At 37.5% G+C, this 16,844-nt stretch overlaps 2 protein-coding genes across 2 annotated transcripts; both read left to right on the plus strand.

Moving 5' to 3' along the window:
• The first annotated feature begins 776 nt into the window (after window positions 1–776).
• LOC127783244 (hydroxyproline O-galactosyltransferase HPGT1) lies at window positions 777–6,740 on the plus strand. Its single transcript, XM_052310484.1, has 12 exons — window positions 777–1,273; window positions 1,632–1,695; window positions 1,800–1,849; window positions 2,054–2,247; window positions 2,790–2,853; window positions 2,926–2,998; window positions 3,349–3,472; window positions 3,957–4,044; window positions 4,130–4,180; window positions 4,284–4,355; window positions 4,465–4,577; window positions 6,252–6,740. Exons 1-12 carry the CDS (start codon window positions 1,158–1,160, stop codon window positions 6,272–6,274), a joined length of 1,032 nt encoding a protein of 343 aa, XP_052166444.1. The 5' UTR covers window positions 777–1,157; the 3' UTR covers window positions 6,275–6,740.
• A 2,496-nt stretch (window positions 6,741–9,236) lies between these two features.
• On the plus strand, window positions 9,237–14,214 carry LOC127782810 (mitochondrial carrier protein MTM1-like). Its single transcript, XM_052310075.1, has 10 exons — window positions 9,237–9,692; window positions 9,786–9,860; window positions 10,980–11,108; window positions 11,203–11,262; window positions 11,749–11,919; window positions 12,074–12,167; window positions 12,338–12,429; window positions 12,549–12,698; window positions 12,885–12,943; window positions 13,695–14,214. The coding sequence occupies exons 1-10, from the start codon at window positions 9,414–9,416 to the stop codon at window positions 13,822–13,824; spliced, it is 1,239 nt and encodes a 412-aa protein (XP_052166035.1). The 5' UTR covers window positions 9,237–9,413; the 3' UTR covers window positions 13,825–14,214.
• The last annotated feature ends 2,630 nt before the right edge of the window (window positions 14,215–16,844 follow it).

A 16,844-nucleotide genomic window follows, 5' to 3' on the forward strand; every position in this document is an offset into this window, starting at 1 on the left:
TTAAAAAAAACATAAGTCAGTTAGATGCAACTCATATATTGTGGATCAAATAATTCGCAAATTCCGAATGTTATTTCAAAACTTATAAGAATGGTGAACCAAAGAATCATTAGTGAAAGGTGTGGTTTTATGAAACGCTAAAACTATCTTCATGGTTATGTGTCATATATTGGCTTTGTGCAATTTGGATCATAATAATCGAGGTTTTGTGAAAATTATTCCATAATTTGTCTAGCGTGAAATATTAAATGACATAATTTATATGCAACATAATACCATAAAGGTTATTATTTTCAAATATAGAAACGTTAGTTGATCAATATAGAAACGTTAGTTGATCATATCACAAACGTTTGTTGATCATATCACATCTTTATTTGGACTCCATCATTCACTCTTCATCTTATTAGCCGCAGACAAAATATAAATTTTAAATCTTAATTTCAAAGTTGATTTTGATTCGTCGTAGTTTATTTCTAGCATTGACCTTTAAAGTTGCTACAAACACACATATAGAAACTTTTGCCACAAATTAATTTTTTTATCGTGCTAATAAACACTACATCCTATAATCAGCTGTAGACGAATTGGCGAAACGATAGGGTTGAAGTTAATACGTGCCAAATCTATAACTTTATTCCGATGCATATATGCAAAGTAATATTAACACATACTAATATGCCTTCGAATTAATGCAATAACCATACAAATCATTACCCTAATTAACTTACTTATTTAAGATTAGATATGCTTCTCCTTGGTAGCACCCAAGCTTTTCTCTACCTTCTTCCTCCATGGTAGTCTAGCGAGGGTGCTCTCTCTCTCTCCAAAATTCCAAGGCGCTGCAGCAGCAGACAGCAGGTTTGAGAGAGAGAGGAAAAAAAAAACGGACACCGAAACGGTCCGAGACGCGACACCAACCGGCTTTTCTCTCTCCCCTTCCACCGCCACCGCCAACCCCTTCTAGAATCTTCTGGAATCCAGTCGGTGGCGGAGGGCGGAGGCTTCTGGAAGGCAGCGCGGGGATCTCGGCGGCGCCGGAGGCGTCCATGGCGAGGCCGTGAAGCCCTCGCTCGCCCGGAGGCCACGCGACGCGCGGGTTAGGAGGAGGAGGAGGGATCCGGGTGGGTGGGGTGGGGGGGACGAGATCCCGCGAGATGCAGATCCGGGAGGGGGGCCCGCGGCGCGGGGCGGCGTCGGCGGCGAGGTCGCCGATGTCCGCCATGATGCTCGCCATGTTCGCCACCATGGCCTCCTTCTACGTCGCCGGCCGGTGAGCCCGTCCCCTCCTCTCCTCTCGCTGCATTAGTCGCTTCTCGGGAATGTGTCTTCTTCTTCTTCGAGTGATTTGCCTTCGTTTGGAGATGGTTCTGGATTGTTGGGCTGTCACATTGGAGAGTTCGTGCTCTCGTGAGGAATGGAGGATTTTGCATTTGCATATACACACCTTTTGGATCTTGCAGTGGCAAGGTTTACGGTTTGCTTTTTGTTTTTTTAATTTAATAATAATAATTCATTAGTTCTCGTGCGAATTATTATTAGTTTTGTTTGTTTGTTTACTAGTAGTTTTTTTTGGTTTTGACGTTTGCTGTCCCTGGGAGGGAAATTCTGTTGACTTGTCCGAAATTCAGTCTGTGGCAGGATGCGCAGAGTAGGGTTTACCTGATTAAAGAGCTCGACAGGCGAACCGGCCAGGTTGGTGCCTTCAGATCTACCCTCTTCTACTATATCAATTACAACTAGCTAGCTTCAATTGAGAGTAAAGAATAACAGGAACTTCTTTGTTGTGCAAAATTCAGGGCCATTCGACGATATCGGTGGATGATACCTTGAAGGTTGTCGCATGCAGGTAATTCTGATCTCTACTGTATGACTACAATATAGTAAAACTGAGATGTTGTTGCAAAATTTGTTCTTTCTTTTCCCCAATTATTTTTGGCTCTATGTTGAGTCGGGTGCTCTAAATTTGCGCGGCTTGTTTAGTTTGAGACTTCAGAGTTGTAGTGAATGCTCTGTGCTAATTGCTGAACATCTGAACATCATTATGTTTTAGGCAGCAAGGAAAGAGGCTGGCCTCACTTGAGATGGAGCTGGCTGCAGCAAAGCATGAAGGTTTCGTGGGGAAATATACCTATGAGACAAATGGAACTAACTCTAGAAAGAGGCCACTGATTGTTATTGGAATAATGACAAGCTTTGGGAGGAAAAACTACCGTGATGCTGTCAGGAAGTCATGGCTTCCGACAGGTACCATTTCGTGCTTGCGTTCCTCACTACCTGTGGCACTTTTATATCCTATAATTATAAATAAATTAATACGGTCACCTTTACCCTTGATATTTGGTGGTCATAATTGACTTTCGAAGTCCTTAAAAGTTACTACTTTTTTTTTATCATGGGGCATGGGTTTTTTCCTCAAACGTACAAGAGAATGGCGCGCGTCATTAAGAAGAGAAGAGGTATACAAGGGGAGGAAAATAATCCCATTATAAGGGGCAGAAAGTACAATGCATGGGGCATGGGTTTTTGTAGCTGTCTATTTATAATATTAATCACTAGAATGTTCGGCACTCTAGTTCATAATTTGGACTCATAGGTGGCTGAATGAACATGGAGAATAAAATGTATTTCTGTTGCTGCATAATAAAGTGGCACCTTTTTTTTTGTTGACGGTTATCAGTTGATGTAAATAAAAATGAGTTGGCTTCATTTCATTGTTTTTCTGTCTTACTGTTGCATTAAAATGATGTCTGTTTTTTTGGGTGATTTTAATTTTCTTCTCTGTACAGGTTCAATGCTGAAGAAACTAGAAGAAGAAAAAGGCATTGTAGTGCGCTTCATAGTTGGAAGAAGGTACCACAGGACTCCTTGCTAATAGAATGACTATATGAGGTCTAGATATCTGATAGTTCCTTATCCATGTAGTGTGAACCGAGGAGATGCTTCAGACAGGGAGATTGATGAAGAAAATAGAAGTACAAAAGATTTCATGATCTTGGTAAGCCTGATTGATCAATCAAACATGTGGTAGTACATATTTACAACATTGAATGTGTATATAAAATATTTTTCATCATAATTGTTCACCTTATTCATGTTGATTACATGTTGCTTGAAAACCAGATAAACGATGTGTGTGCATACTTGATTATATACGCCTTCTAGTACAACAACATCTGCCTTTAATCCCAAGCAAGTTGGGTAGGCTTATTGTGTATGCTTTTTTAGTATATGTTAAAAAAATCGTGCGCTGTGACTTGTAACAATGAGACTCCATGTTCATATTTTCAGATTACTCGTTTGGCCTGTTGATTTACTTCAGTTTTTTACTATTAAATGACATTGCAGAATGATCATACAGAGTCTGAAGAGGAGAGTCCTAAAAAGACAAAAAGTTTCTTTGCTAATGCTGCAGAGTCATTTGATGCTGAATTCTATGCTAAGGTCAATGATGATATATACATAAATGTTGGTACGTAGCATCTCTTCATATCATAGCTGTACTTATCCAATTTGGTATAGTTTTGTTTGATCAATGGTGCTTCTTTCTGTTCAAAATATTTGACACAGTATGGATGTGCATGAGATATTGTACTAGTGGCAGAAGTTAGAAATGGTTGACCAGTATGCATCCTTCAATACAAAAGTGACAACTAATTTTGGTTAAAGGGAGTTTTAGCCATCCGCATATGGTGTTTCTATTAGCCCTTTTGTTATTGCTGACAGTGTTCCAACGTATTTTGTTGTTATGTGATCATGATGATAATGAACTTGGGGGGTTGGAGCACGGTTTCAATTAGCTGTGGTGCATGCCTCAATCTTGTGATCCTCACTGACCTGAATAAAAGGTCAATGTACACGTTCTAGGATGCTGGATGGCAATGGCTGTATAGGTGCTATAATTTTGAAATGTTGCACAAACTGTTAATAACATTGAACAATTTGGGTTTGTGCAGACACTTTGAGTGCAATGCTCAAAGAACACTGGGACAAGCCTCGTGTCTACATTGGCTGTATGAAATCTGGCGAGGTCTTCTCTGAATCGTGAGTGCTTTCAGCAATTCTTTCTGGGGATATTGGTGCCGTATTTTTCCTTTGCACATTTTTCTAACAGCTTCCCCAAAAACAGAACTCATAAGTGGTATGAACCAGAATGGTGGAAATTTGGTGATGGGAAAACGTAAGTAATTTACATTAGGAAAACATTTATTGCGCATTTGCTAGTTGGGACATCTAAAAAAATTACTATTTTGGCTTATCTATTTCAATTTATCAACTAATAGGTACTTCCGCCATGCTTCTGGTGAAATGTTTGTCATCTCAAAGGCTGTAGCTCAATTCATCTCTATAAACAGGTAAGCAATGTATGTAGTTTGTACTTTCAACAAGGGTCTAATAGGTGGAAACAAAGAGAAGTTTCAGTAAGTACTTTTGGTGATGTATCTTTGACACTTCTGTATGTAGGTCTGTTCTCCGGACATATGCACATGATGATGTTAGTGTAGGATCATGGTTAATTGGTCTTGCTGTGAAGCATGTAAATGAAGCAAAACTATGTTGTTCATCCTGGCCCTCAGGTAATTATGCCTCCTTATGAAGTAAAACAATGTTACTGAATCTGTTTTCTGGTTGATAAGTGATTGTTATCCTAGTGACTCATATGATTGCGTCTATTCAAATGCCATATCAAGACAGTGACTACGTATTTATCACTGAAACTTCTGATACTTTTGATATAAACATATGAACGTGTGATAACCTTAGTTCATCAGATTACCTACATACTGAATGTAACACAGGATAGTAAACTCGGGAGAGATAGATGATCAATACCTTGAGGCAGGATAATAGGTGCTCCTAACAATGCTTGCGCTTACTCAGAGTAGCTAGCAATTAACCAATTCTTATCTCTTGAAGTGTCCTACCCCCAAAGACTATCCCTATTGTGGTGTACTATGCATCTGTGCTATGCACGTTTCTCCAAACTAATGTATTATATCTAATCAGTCAACTAAACAACCTATACTTGAATTTTTCACTGTTAGATATTGATGTAGTGGTCATGCACCATGTCTGCTGCTTCCTGGTGAGTCATGATGTGCACGTGAGAGCAGAAAAATTCAGATTATATAATCTCCACGAAGTTTTATAAGAGACAGAAAAAAAACGAATTTAGTCATAATCTATTTTTTTAAAAAATACACCATAGTTGCAAAAACTGTCACACTACCTATCTAGGTAATAGTCGGTTTCCTAAGAATACATTGCAGTATACTGGATAGTTTGCTATAGTGGTTTTTCTCAGGGGTGGAACAAGAAATTGAGAACATATTGCGGCATATATTTTGGAATTTTTGTTACTCATGGTGGTGCCACCAGGAGCTGGAATAATAAATTGGTGATAGGGGCGTGAATCCTATGAGACAACCGTAATTTCCTTTGGACTGTGTTGAAGCATGGAATGCCATGGTGCTTTTCATGAGCAATACACTGCACATAAATTTACTGTACTTGAGAACTAACATCACTATTTGGTTTTAAATTTTAGACCATTCCACGTGTATGTCAAGTTATGGGTTGGCTAGAGGTTGGGTGGTGTAATGGTCTCAAGGTTTACTGAAATTTTAAAACATAATTTTGGAGTTGATTTTTTTTTTGGGGGGGTGGGGGGTGGGGGGGGGGTTCATTGTAGTTTATTTTCCAGCATTGGCTTTTGAATTGCCAAGGACACAAATGTAAAATTTTTACCAACAAATTATTTTTTGGTAAACGGCTTATCTGTTTTAGGTCAAAACTATCAAGCTTAAAGAATGGAACTGCTAAATGGAATGCAAGTTTCAGGAGTCAGAATTGTTCTTATCAAAGATTTGATTTGTTGTGCACTTGGCAAAGCAGTTGTTGTGATGTTGGGCCTCATTACCTGCTGTCAGTTAATGGTCCTGTATCTGGGGTGCATTTCTATGGTTATTATTATTGTATAAACATGCTAGGCATACTCCATCCTTTAACATCTGAAAGGATCTTGCATAAATATTGAGGCTAGAGGTCATGTAGAAGTCAAACATTTTTTGAGAACGATGAAACAAAATGTGGTTAGTCTATGTCTATGTTTGTGGTTATTTTCCCCTACCTATTTGTGCTTTTTTTTGTGGGGAACTATTTGTGAATTCAATGCTTGTGTTGTTAAGTCATTTCACTAGGAACTTCCATAAAACATAAATTCTAATGATCCACAAAATTGTACTTTGCAGGAGCTTTGTGTTCAGCTCTGTGACAAGCAACACTTTCGAGGGGAAGAATTTTGTGAAAATTATGTTAGGATCGAGATTATACGGAATGAAGCATACCATCTGCAGACAATGAGATCAAAACTGGCGTTTTGAAGATTTTGTTTTCTTCTGCCATTTTCTGTGGCTCCCGTTGATCAAGCAGCACTAGTTCAAACTGAGCCATATATATCTTCTTTTTGCGAAGGAAAATCTTGTACTTTTTTTCCTGCAAGACCACACTGCTAAAATCAGGGATCCTAACTAAATTCCATCTGCAGATTGTATCTTTGATTTTGCCTGTCGCTTGTAGATGTCCACCCTTACCATTCTTTTACTGATAGACACCATTGTTGGAGTGACAAAATCTAATAGCAAATCAGGAAATTATTTTACTCCATCAGATTACATCTCAAGTCTTATCTGTCATTTGTTCCCATGTACTGATGATGATTATGAATTTTGATAGTAGTACATAATGGCCTGCTTATTTGAGCTTTTGACTTGTCAATCGCAAAGCCAAAACCAATTTTGAATCGTAGGGCTTTCAAATAAGAACGATTAAATTCAAGGTTTTTGTTGTTGTTTCCATTGCCATCTTTGGCTTTAAGACCGTTACAAGTAAACCCTGAAATTATTATCTGTTATTAACCCTGAAATTGTTATTTGTCGTTGCCTTGTCATGGGAAAAAAATAAATCAAAACAAACAGCTTATCTCATCGTTTGCCATACAAAGAATTTAATTGTTACCAAATTTGAATTTTTAAACAGTTTTCGAGTTATTTTAATTTTTTAATTGACTTTTAGTCGCTAAAAAACATAATATAATTTTTTGTCTATAAATTATTTTTGAAGTTGCTCATAACCTGTTTTGGTATATAATTAGCTCCGATGAAGCCGTGGAAGCCCAATCAGCAATAGAAACAGTCTATCACCACAATTCTGCACATATCGAACAAAGAAATAATTTTAGTAGCACTTCACTTATTTACCATGAACAAAAGAAAAATAACGCATATGATAAATTTATGGTGACAAAATTTCAGAATTTGACTTTATCCCTCTGGGCAAACTTTTATTTGTGAAGCACATCTAACAAACAGGAAGAGGGAATGACCACAGAACTTCGAACCAAATAATAGTTTTTTTTAGGAAGAACAGTATAAAAAAGTCGTGGTTTTTTATTGACCCAGTGTTTTCCTGAGGCTGACAGCTGCAGTGACGCCACGCTATGAATAGATTTTGGCAAGCACGCTGATTTTCTTGTGGTTTGCTGGCCAAGAAAGCTCCCTGCTCCCCATTTGAATTTCCTCTTTTCTTTTTCAAATTTATGTGTGTGAGACCTCAAAGGTCTATGTTTTTTCTAATCATTTTAATATGCCTCCAACAACCGGTTGTCCGTTTTTATAACATGAGGAATTTGTATATGGGTATTAATAAAATGGTTAATTAAGTTGATAATAATTAATAAAAGTGTACAGTTGAGGAGTGTGCATCCACGGTATGCTTGGGAAAGCTAAGCGGCTGTGTTCCTTTTCCATCTTTTCCAACTCACATGTCTCGTTTTTCGCGCGCACGTTTTTTAAACAATGTATTTTTTATAAAAATTTTCTATACGATAGTTGTTTTAGAAAATCACATTAATCTATTTTTTAAAAAAAACTAATACTTAATTAATAATGTGCTAATGAGTCGCTCCGTTTTAAATGCGCATAAAATTAGTTACAAACATAAACTAATTCAGTATGGACTGAAAAACGAGGAATAAATTATGTGAAGTTTTTTTTTTCTAGAGCGATTGCATTTATTCACATTTATGCATGATTGTAGGAAATTGCTCCTACTTAAAATACCAAGCTCAATGCATAAATAATTGAGATGCGTGTCAAGTTATGCATTTCACAATTTCTTTTTAATAATGATGCATGAATTGTGTACAAGTGGGAGGGAAGTGTAATATTCTATGGCATAATTTTTTAAGACTGCAAAAGAGTGCATCTTGTTTCTTCAATTTCAAAGTATCATTTCTTCATGCTGTCAATTATATATTTTTCGTAGTGCTCGATCAATTTGCAGCCACACATATATTAACGATCAATTATATTTGTATTAGAATTCGTACTCCCATCGATAACGTCACGAGTAAGACCCATTTCAATTGCTATTTATGGTATAAACATATAAATCTTCCCTATTACATGTTCTAAATTAGACGTATCCTCCGAAGTTAATAATTATTGTCGTACTAGAGAGAGACACGGTCTAAAATATAACTTTCTACTTATTGTAATAAAATAATCAATAAATATATAATTTTATTGAAATAATATTTAAGATTAATTTATATGGTCCATTTTGGTTTGAAGCTAAATATGCCCTACCAAATTATTGGCACTTTAAATAGTAACTTTGCTACCTAAATATGCTAGCATAAATAATTTACCCAAAAAGAAAGTATTACCAAGGCTCTATTTTTTCTGATTAAGATGCAAATTCTATTTTATTTTCTGTTAGCATGTTTTTCATATTGCTAAACATCATGTCTTGTGCGATTTTTTATACAGAAGTTAATTTAAAATATTAGATAAATCTATTTTTCAAGTTTAAAACCATCAAAACTCAAATAATCCTACACCAATAACTTTCTCTTTTACATGCCCGTACGTAAATCTTCATCCTAAATTTCAGTCTCATCAATATTTTCATACGGTAGCAAACAAAAACAAGTACAATGTATAGAAAGTATTATAGAAGTTAATCATCATAGTCAATGTTTTAAAGGATTGTCATCACTCTCGTCCAAATCAATAACTAATTTTATTTTGGAGGGAGTATATATAACATAAATTAATTAATTAATTAAGGAGGTTGGTAAGTCTAACTTTTAACTCGTGTGGTAGCTAGAAAAGGAGTGTATTCCCCCTTGGAAAACCTAGTTGGTCACCCCCATAGGACATCTCTCTAGAAAAGAGACACCCTTTCTCTCTCCTCCACCTCTCCCTCTCTCTCCTCTCTTCGAGGAGTCTCCCTCTCCTCTCCTCTCCTTCTAGAGAGAGAGAGGGAGGCGCAGCCGCCGCCGCCGCCGCTCGCAAAGCGCCACGTCCCCCGATCGAGCCGGCTAGGGTTCCGCCACCGCCGCCGCAGCCATGGTGGGCTGTTCCAGAGGGGGCGGGGGCCTCCCCGCCTGGATGACCGCCGCCGCCGCCCGCGTCGATCTCTCCAGCGCCGGCGGAGGCGGCGGCATACCCGGCTCGGGGGCCTCCTCCTCCTCCTCCTCACAGCCCGGATACTCGGGGCCGCATCAGCAGGCTGGGGTTGCGGGGGCGGCCGCCGACCAGGAGCTCGGGATGGCCGAGCGCGCGCTCTCCGCCGCCGGCGCCGCGTTCGTCTCCGCCATCATCGTCAACCCTCTCGACGTCGCCAAGGTCGGGGTCGGGGGGCTTTCGCTTCCGCCGCGTGCACTTGTGTGATTGGTGGCTGAAAGTTTTTTTGTGTTTTTTTTTTTTCGTTTGCTGCAGACGAGATTGCAGGCGCAGGCGGCGGGGGTGCCCTACTACCAGCCGTCGCAGATGGCGTCGCTCGGCCCGGACGCGGTAACGAATCTGATGATCTCGATGCGGGTGCCGTGTGGGTGGTTTGCAATTTAGTTGTAGTTATCCTCCGATTTCATGTGGTGTGGGGGATTCTTGCTTTTTGGGTTTTCGTGATTTCAGGCTAGTACATGATGTTTGTTGTGTGCTTCTACAGTTGACCAGGGTGATACTGTGTGGAATGCAGTTAGTGTTTCTGTTTGTTTTGTCATCTAATTATTAATATTACCCAAGCTGAATGTTGAGGTTCATTAGTTGAATGCAGGGGCATGCTAATCTGCTTGTTGACCCAGAATACCCAGAATTATATATGGTTTAGTACCTTGTTTTGTTGATTTGCATCGTCCTCTAGAGGAGCAAGTAGTCATATTGCTTGATTTCTGTGACGGGCAATCTCTTCTCTAGCCCGAATCAGTCCACGAGTTTGATTTCTTTTTTTTCTGTCATTCAATAACCATTTGAAGATGAGTCCTCTATAGCTCATGGGTGCCTGTGCAACGTGGGGTATAGGGTGCATGATGTTAATTACATTCGTAACATCGTTATGCTAGAGGATGCTTGGGTACTCAATTAGTCACCTGCACTGTATGTTGGTGAGGAAGTTGTGATTATTTTAGCATGTTTAAGAACTGTGTTTCAGTACTAAACTTGGCCACACACTACTGTGGTCAACACCATTTTGTTTAAAGCTTTAGGCAAATAATGTTGATGAATGGTATCAGCTATGGCAAAGATTAATTGTTCTGATCACCTATGTTGATCTTCTTTTCGTACATGCTATCTTCATTTCTGTAGTGCTACTTGCTGTTTTGTTTGATGTTGGCATATGAAGTATTTTCCTGCTTATATTATGCCTCTCAAAGCAAGATTGCTTTTGTGTCTGCTATATTTACCTATGGAGAAAGTATTTATGTAAGATTTGTTGGAACACCATTTTCCAGATCCACAATTCTCATGTTTGTTTGTCACTTTGTTTTATTTTATCATATGCCTATTCTTGTTTTGATCTGTTTTTGCTGATCAACAATCTCATTGCTTTTATGCTAATTGTAGAAGATCTTATTGGTCTTAACTCTTGAGCTTATTTGAAGAATACTGCTTATGTCTTGCAATGCTTTCCAGATATTATCTGATTTCAGATGTTCGCCGTCATGCACACGTGGTGTCATTTTGGGAAGTGAGCCTATTTGCCCACCTGACTGCTTTCAGTACAAGGGAACACTTGATGTATTCTTGAAAGTTGTTAGACAGGTAATGTGACTTTAATTCCTTTTTATAGTTTTATGCAAGTATCGATTTCTAGAGCACAGAGAATTTAACACTTTTGGTTAATTGGTTGTTACAGGAAGGATTTGGTAGATTATGGAGAGGTACAAATGCAGGCTTGGCGTTAGCAGTACCAACTGTGAGTTTTTTTTCTCAATGTATTCCATTTTTGTTTATGTTGTATTTGACAAATGTTCTATGATGTATTTTTACATGTGACTAGCATCTGTTGATTAGTTCTGGTCTTTGTGGCAAATACTATGTGAAATAGGCATTGCCTGCACTTCTCTATGTCATTTGGACTTTACTAGTATAGTGCGTTCCATATATTTCTGCTTAGGTTTGTTGTCTTATATTAATCTACCTAAAAAACTCAAGCCACTAGCTTATATGACCATCTTTTTCCCCTGAATAAGGTATACCATGCCATTTCTGAGTTGGGCCTTAATCTTTAGACATATCAACCTGCTAAAATTAGATATATGACCTAATACTCCAGTCTGCACATGAATCTGATGTTATTTCTTCATGTTTTCTTTTTCACACCCTAATTTTTGCCTGTCATGTGACCCTTTAATGTTTGAACTGAATCTTGTCTTTTACTAATGAGTTTGACCATAAACAGGTTGGAATATATTTGCCTTGCTATGACCTATTTCGCAACTGGATTGAAGATTTTACACAAAGTAATGCTCCTGGTTTGACACCATATGCCCCATTAGTAGCAGGATCAGTCGCCCGTTCTTTGGCTTGCATTGCTTGTTCCCCAATTGAGTTGGCAAGGACACGGATGCAGGTATATCTCCATTGGAAGTTTCTGGTTATTAGTATTTGTGTTTCTGTGAAACCAATTATGTCTATAATTTTTATTTTTGGGCATACAATTTGACAAATGTAATAATTTCTTTCTCACTTAAAAGCACCTAACAATCACTATTCTATGTTCACAGGCATATAAAGAATTTCGTCCTGGAGTAAAGCCTCCTGGAATGTGGAAAACATTGCTTGGCGTTGTTTCACCACTTGCAAGCTCAACTCAGAATGGTTAGTTTGTTCATTTCAATACATAATGGATTATTCTTGTTCATGTTTATTGCAACCTTGATATTCATAGTAGGATTTGTCAATTTCAAGTATCTATATCTCTGTTCTAACAAATGAAACAGTCTATTAAGGAAATGAATCCTACTATTAATGCATTTATACTGAAACAGCACAAAATTATCGTGCTCTTTGGACGGGTGTGGGTGCACAACTTGCTCGGGATGTTCCTTTCTCTGCTATATGCTGGTCAACACTGGAGCCGGTAAATCCCTGTTCTGTCACTTAGTAGTTATGTTTTTGTTTGCTAATGTGCATGCCAGTATCATTTGCTAAATTCATTTTAAAATTAATGGTATCTTAACTTACTATCATTGTATGCAGATTCGAAGAAAGCTGCTTGGTATCGTCGGAGAAGAAGGTGATGCAGCTAGTGTGCTGGGTGCAAACTTTGCAGCTGGCTTTGTAGCAGGTAGTCTTGCTGCTGGTGCTACATGCCCTCTAGATGTTGCTAAGACAAGGAGACAAATAGAGGTCTGCACATTCTTTCCCACTTCCTTCGTTTTTTTCTGCAATAAATATTCAAAAGAATATTGTTTCTGTTTTAACATCCCAATCACATGCCCCATGGTGCACTATTTATTTAATTTTCTTGCCATTGTGTACATCTTGTTTGTTTCTTTTCTGTTTATACTTCGCATTAATTATATCATTTTTCAGAAGGATACGCAAAAGGCAATGAGAATGACCACAAGGCAAACATTAGCTGATATTTGGAGGTATGTCTTCCACATGCTATGAAAAGGCATTTCATTCCAGCCAAATGAAAATTGTTTTCTAGTGGTGCTATAGTGGTATATATTTTCAAACTTGATCTACTTACAAGTCAATGTATTGAGCCTATACGTAAAACTACGTTTTAGCAGACATTTCTGCCTGGGTCACCTTGTTTGAAGAGAATGCAGGTTATCTGAACTGGTCAAAGAGTTAGCAACATGCCTAGCGAGAGCAATCAATGGCTTTCTTCTTAGAAATGGCTGTTGATAGAGAATAACAATTGGACGATTAATGAGATCCTGATTTTATTTTTTTGAAACGAAGAGATCACTGAAACTTTGACTGTTGCATCCATAGGAAAACTAACATAGAACTACACTGGAAAACGAAAGGCTTTTTTTTTTGGTACAACAAATACATTACTGAAAATAAAAGCAGAAGAGCTAATCCTCACACTGAATACATTGCTGTGACTCTGTGAGATGGCAATGGGTGCTTGAACCAGCTGTGGCCCACCCAAATTATGTTTGTTTTAGCTGGTTTGGCTAATGCCCTAATTTGTTCTAGAAAACATGTTTTGCTTGTTGCAAAAGAAAGGTGGGTTTGATCAAGTTTAGTGGTTGCTCTCCATTTTAGTTTTATCTTCTAAAATGTAGGTGTAATTTCTTGTCTTACATTTTCATTATTTACCCCTGAGAGGTCTTGGCTTGGGGAGTCGATTTCAGTTGGACTGATTTAATTTTAACCTGGCAGCTCTGGAGGTATGAAAGGCTTGTTCACCGGTGTTGGTCCACGTGTAGCACGAGCTGGCCCATCAGTTGGAATCGTCATTTCTTTCTACGAGGTTGTGAAGTATGCTCTTCATCAAAGGCACATATCATGACCAAGATTTGTGCAAAAGGTAGAAAGATGTCTGCAATTTTGTAAGAACACGGCGTAGCCTGGTCTCCCAAGTTTGTGCTGGTCAGTTACTAGGAACTTTGGTGGGACAGGGCTAGGTGTAACTTAGAAGATCAAAGTGCTCAACAGTCGACAAGCCTTTCATGGATCAGCCCAGTATGGCCTGATGCTCTCTTTGAAGATTTAAGTTTTTGCCATGGAGTGATCTCCAGTTTTGTTAGGGATGGACCATGCATAATCTAATCTTTCCTTTTGTACCAGAAGCTGGATGTGCTTCGTTTAACTTTGCAGGAGGACCTGTAGACTGTAGTGGAAGATGTAGCACTGACACTGATAAGTTAATAATAATAACCTTGGATATGGTATCCCCGAACCACAGGAGAAGCAAATTTTGTTGTGTTATTTCTGGGATGTTGTTTATGGTTTATACCATCTTTTGGTTAGGACTGGCTGTTGAGCTCATTTCTAATTCCTTTAATTTTTTGTGTTCACTAGAAAGTAATATTTAGACGTATCCATCTGTGTTAGAAATTTCAAAAATTATGCTAGACTTGTTAATTAATGGGCTACTCGAGCACCAAAAGAGCTTTCCCTTTTTTGTGTGTGGGTTAAATGGTGCTTTTTTTTTTTGCAAATGCATAAAATTCACGTGTAAAGACAGAAAAAAGAGCAAAATTACGATAGATTTATACTTCTAAAACTGTCATAATTTTTATGGCTAAAATATAATAAATTTGAGGGTAAAACTGTACACACAATGTAATATTAGTGGAAATAACTGTATAATTTTTTCTATATTTTTTGAAATTTATTAGTTGGCATGAAAAAACAAACTTGTGTGTTTTCACGTAAGTGGGCTATAGGAATTGTATAGATACTATTCTATGACTGACTATGACTAGTCTATTAGATTTGGCTACAATGAAAGGGCACAGGAGGGGGGGGGGGGGGGGGGGGCGTGTTTAGATTAGTGGTGTAAAGTTTCAGCGTGTTATATCGGATATTTTATAGAGTGTTCGGGCACTAATAAAAAAACTAATTACAGAATCCGTCAGTAAACATGAATTTATTAAGCTTACTTAATCCGTTATTAGCAAATGTTTACTGTAGCATCATATTGTCAAATCATGGAGCAATTAGGCTTAAAAGATTCGTCTCTCAAATTAGTCGTAATATGTGCAATTAGTTATTTTTTTAACCTATATTTAATTAATACTTCATGCATATGTTCACACATTCGATGTGACAGGGTAAAAAATTTTAAGGTGGGATCTAAACAGAGCCTAAATATAGTTAACAATTGGCTATGACTATGACTAGCTATTAGATTTGGCTATAGATGAAAGGGCAATAGATATAGTTAGCAATTGGCTCTACTCAGAGAAAGAGGAGGAATGTTATCAAAAGGTTTGTTAGAGCAATTATAATAATAGTAAACTATAAACCAGCTACAATCATATGTGAAGGGAGAGAGATAAGGAAAAATGTGAAATGTTGATAAAACTAACCTTCCTTATAGCTAGCCTACTATATAGCTAGTAGTTAGGTTTACCATTAAACTTGCTCTAAGGTAGAGGTTAGAGACGAGGCGTGAGATAAAAAATCAATTATAGTTGTGTATTGGTTATGTAACTTAGTATTACCTCCATCACAGAATTAGTTAATCTAGTACAAGATATGTAGAGATAATTTCTTATATGTCACTTGAAATTGTCCTGTTTCCTTATCTGCCACTCCGATTTAGCTCTTTCCATCTAGGCACTGGCTCAAATTTGTAAACACTCTTGTGCCACTACTGTCACTCCACCAGCTATTGACTCTCTCTATTTCAAAATATAAGACACGACCACCCTTAACCCAAAGGCTAAGAAATAATTGTTATTATTACCTCCTAGTTTGGATTACCCTAATAAATATAATGCATTCACCCAGAATTAGAAATCTTGAGGACGGAGGATGTAAAATAATAATAATTTAGTAGAGAGGAAGTGCTAATTAAATATGAAACATGTGAAAACTTAGTAGTGCCTTATATTATGGAATGGAAGGATTATTACTAGAATATATCATATCTTGTACTCCCTCCGTCCCAAAATAATCGTCATTTTGAGTTTTTGTTTGTAAAGTTTGACCATTCATCTTATTTAAAAAAATTACGGAATTATTTTTTTTGTTTGTGACTTGCTTTATTATCAAAAGTATTTTAAGTATGACTTATCTTTTTTATATTTGCACTAATTTTTTAAATAAGACGAATGATCAAACGTTGCAAGCAAAAAGTTAAAACAACATCTAATTTGGGACGAAGGTAGTAGTAGATTAATTATTCCAGGACATAGGGAGTACTAACCTATAAAAGATTATTTTGGAATTTTCTAACGCAATCTTTAATTTGAACCTCCTTTTAAGAGTACCAGTATACTGTACACGATCGCTATCGGAAAATCACATCCACCTATCTTACGCCTTCTCATTTTTTTCATTTTTAAAAATCTATCTACGAATTTAAACTGAAGCCCCGTTTGATAGAGCTCTAATTTCTAAATTTAACTATAGGAGTTAAGTTTAAAGTGGAGTTGTGGAGCTACCTAAACCTAGCTCCACCTCTCTAGTTCATTTTGTGAGAGCACTCTATCCAATTTCACTCTTATTTTAGATGGAGCTGAAATTGTTTGGCCGGACTCCACCTCTAGGGATTTATGGAGTTGGAGCTGGAGTCGTGCCAAGCATGTGCTAATGTCCATTCTCCTACTTTCTCTCTACCCCAAGCTATTTTCTAAAAAACAATATAGTACACTATGATTGTATCTTGACTTGGCTGACCGAACAGCCGCAAGTGTAATGAAATGGATCATTATTAACTCATAATTAATTATAAGTACTAAGCATTATAGGCTCCCATCGTATGGTCTAATCAGTCAAAGAAAAAGTTAAAATTTAAATTTTTAAACTTAATTTTAAGATTGCTTTTGAGATATTTTTAATGTAGTTTCTTTTTCAGCA

The sequence above is a fragment of the Oryza glaberrima genome, chromosome 8, assembly GCF_000147395.1.
Source record: "Oryza glaberrima chromosome 8, OglaRS2, whole genome shotgun sequence".
In the NCBI taxonomy this organism is placed as follows: Eukaryota; Viridiplantae; Streptophyta; class Magnoliopsida; order Poales; family Poaceae; genus Oryza; species Oryza glaberrima.

Excerpts from the sequence above, each read along its gene's own strand:
- LOC127783244 (XM_052310484.1), top strand. The coding sequence starts at position 1,158 with ATGCAGATCCGGGAGGGGGGCCCGCGGCGCGGGGCGGCGTCGGCGGCG. Across the intron at positions 3,473-3,956 it reads TGATATATACATAAATGTTG|ACACTTTGAGTGCAATGCTC; the intron begins GTACGTAGCATC and ends GGGTTTGTGCAG. Across the intron at positions 4,356-4,464 it reads CAATTCATCTCTATAAACAG|GTCTGTTCTCCGGACATATG; the intron begins GTAAGCAATGTA and ends TTCTGTATGTAG.
- LOC127782810 (XM_052310075.1), top strand. The coding sequence starts at position 9,414 with ATGGTGGGCTGTTCCAGAGGGGGCGGGGGCCTCCCCGCCTGGATGACC. Across the intron at positions 11,920-12,073 it reads TGGCAAGGACACGGATGCAG|GCATATAAAGAATTTCGTCC; the intron begins GTATATCTCCAT and ends CTATGTTCACAG. Across the intron at positions 12,699-12,884 it reads AGACAAGGAGACAAATAGAG|AAGGATACGCAAAAGGCAAT; the intron begins GTCTGCACATTC and ends ATCATTTTTCAG.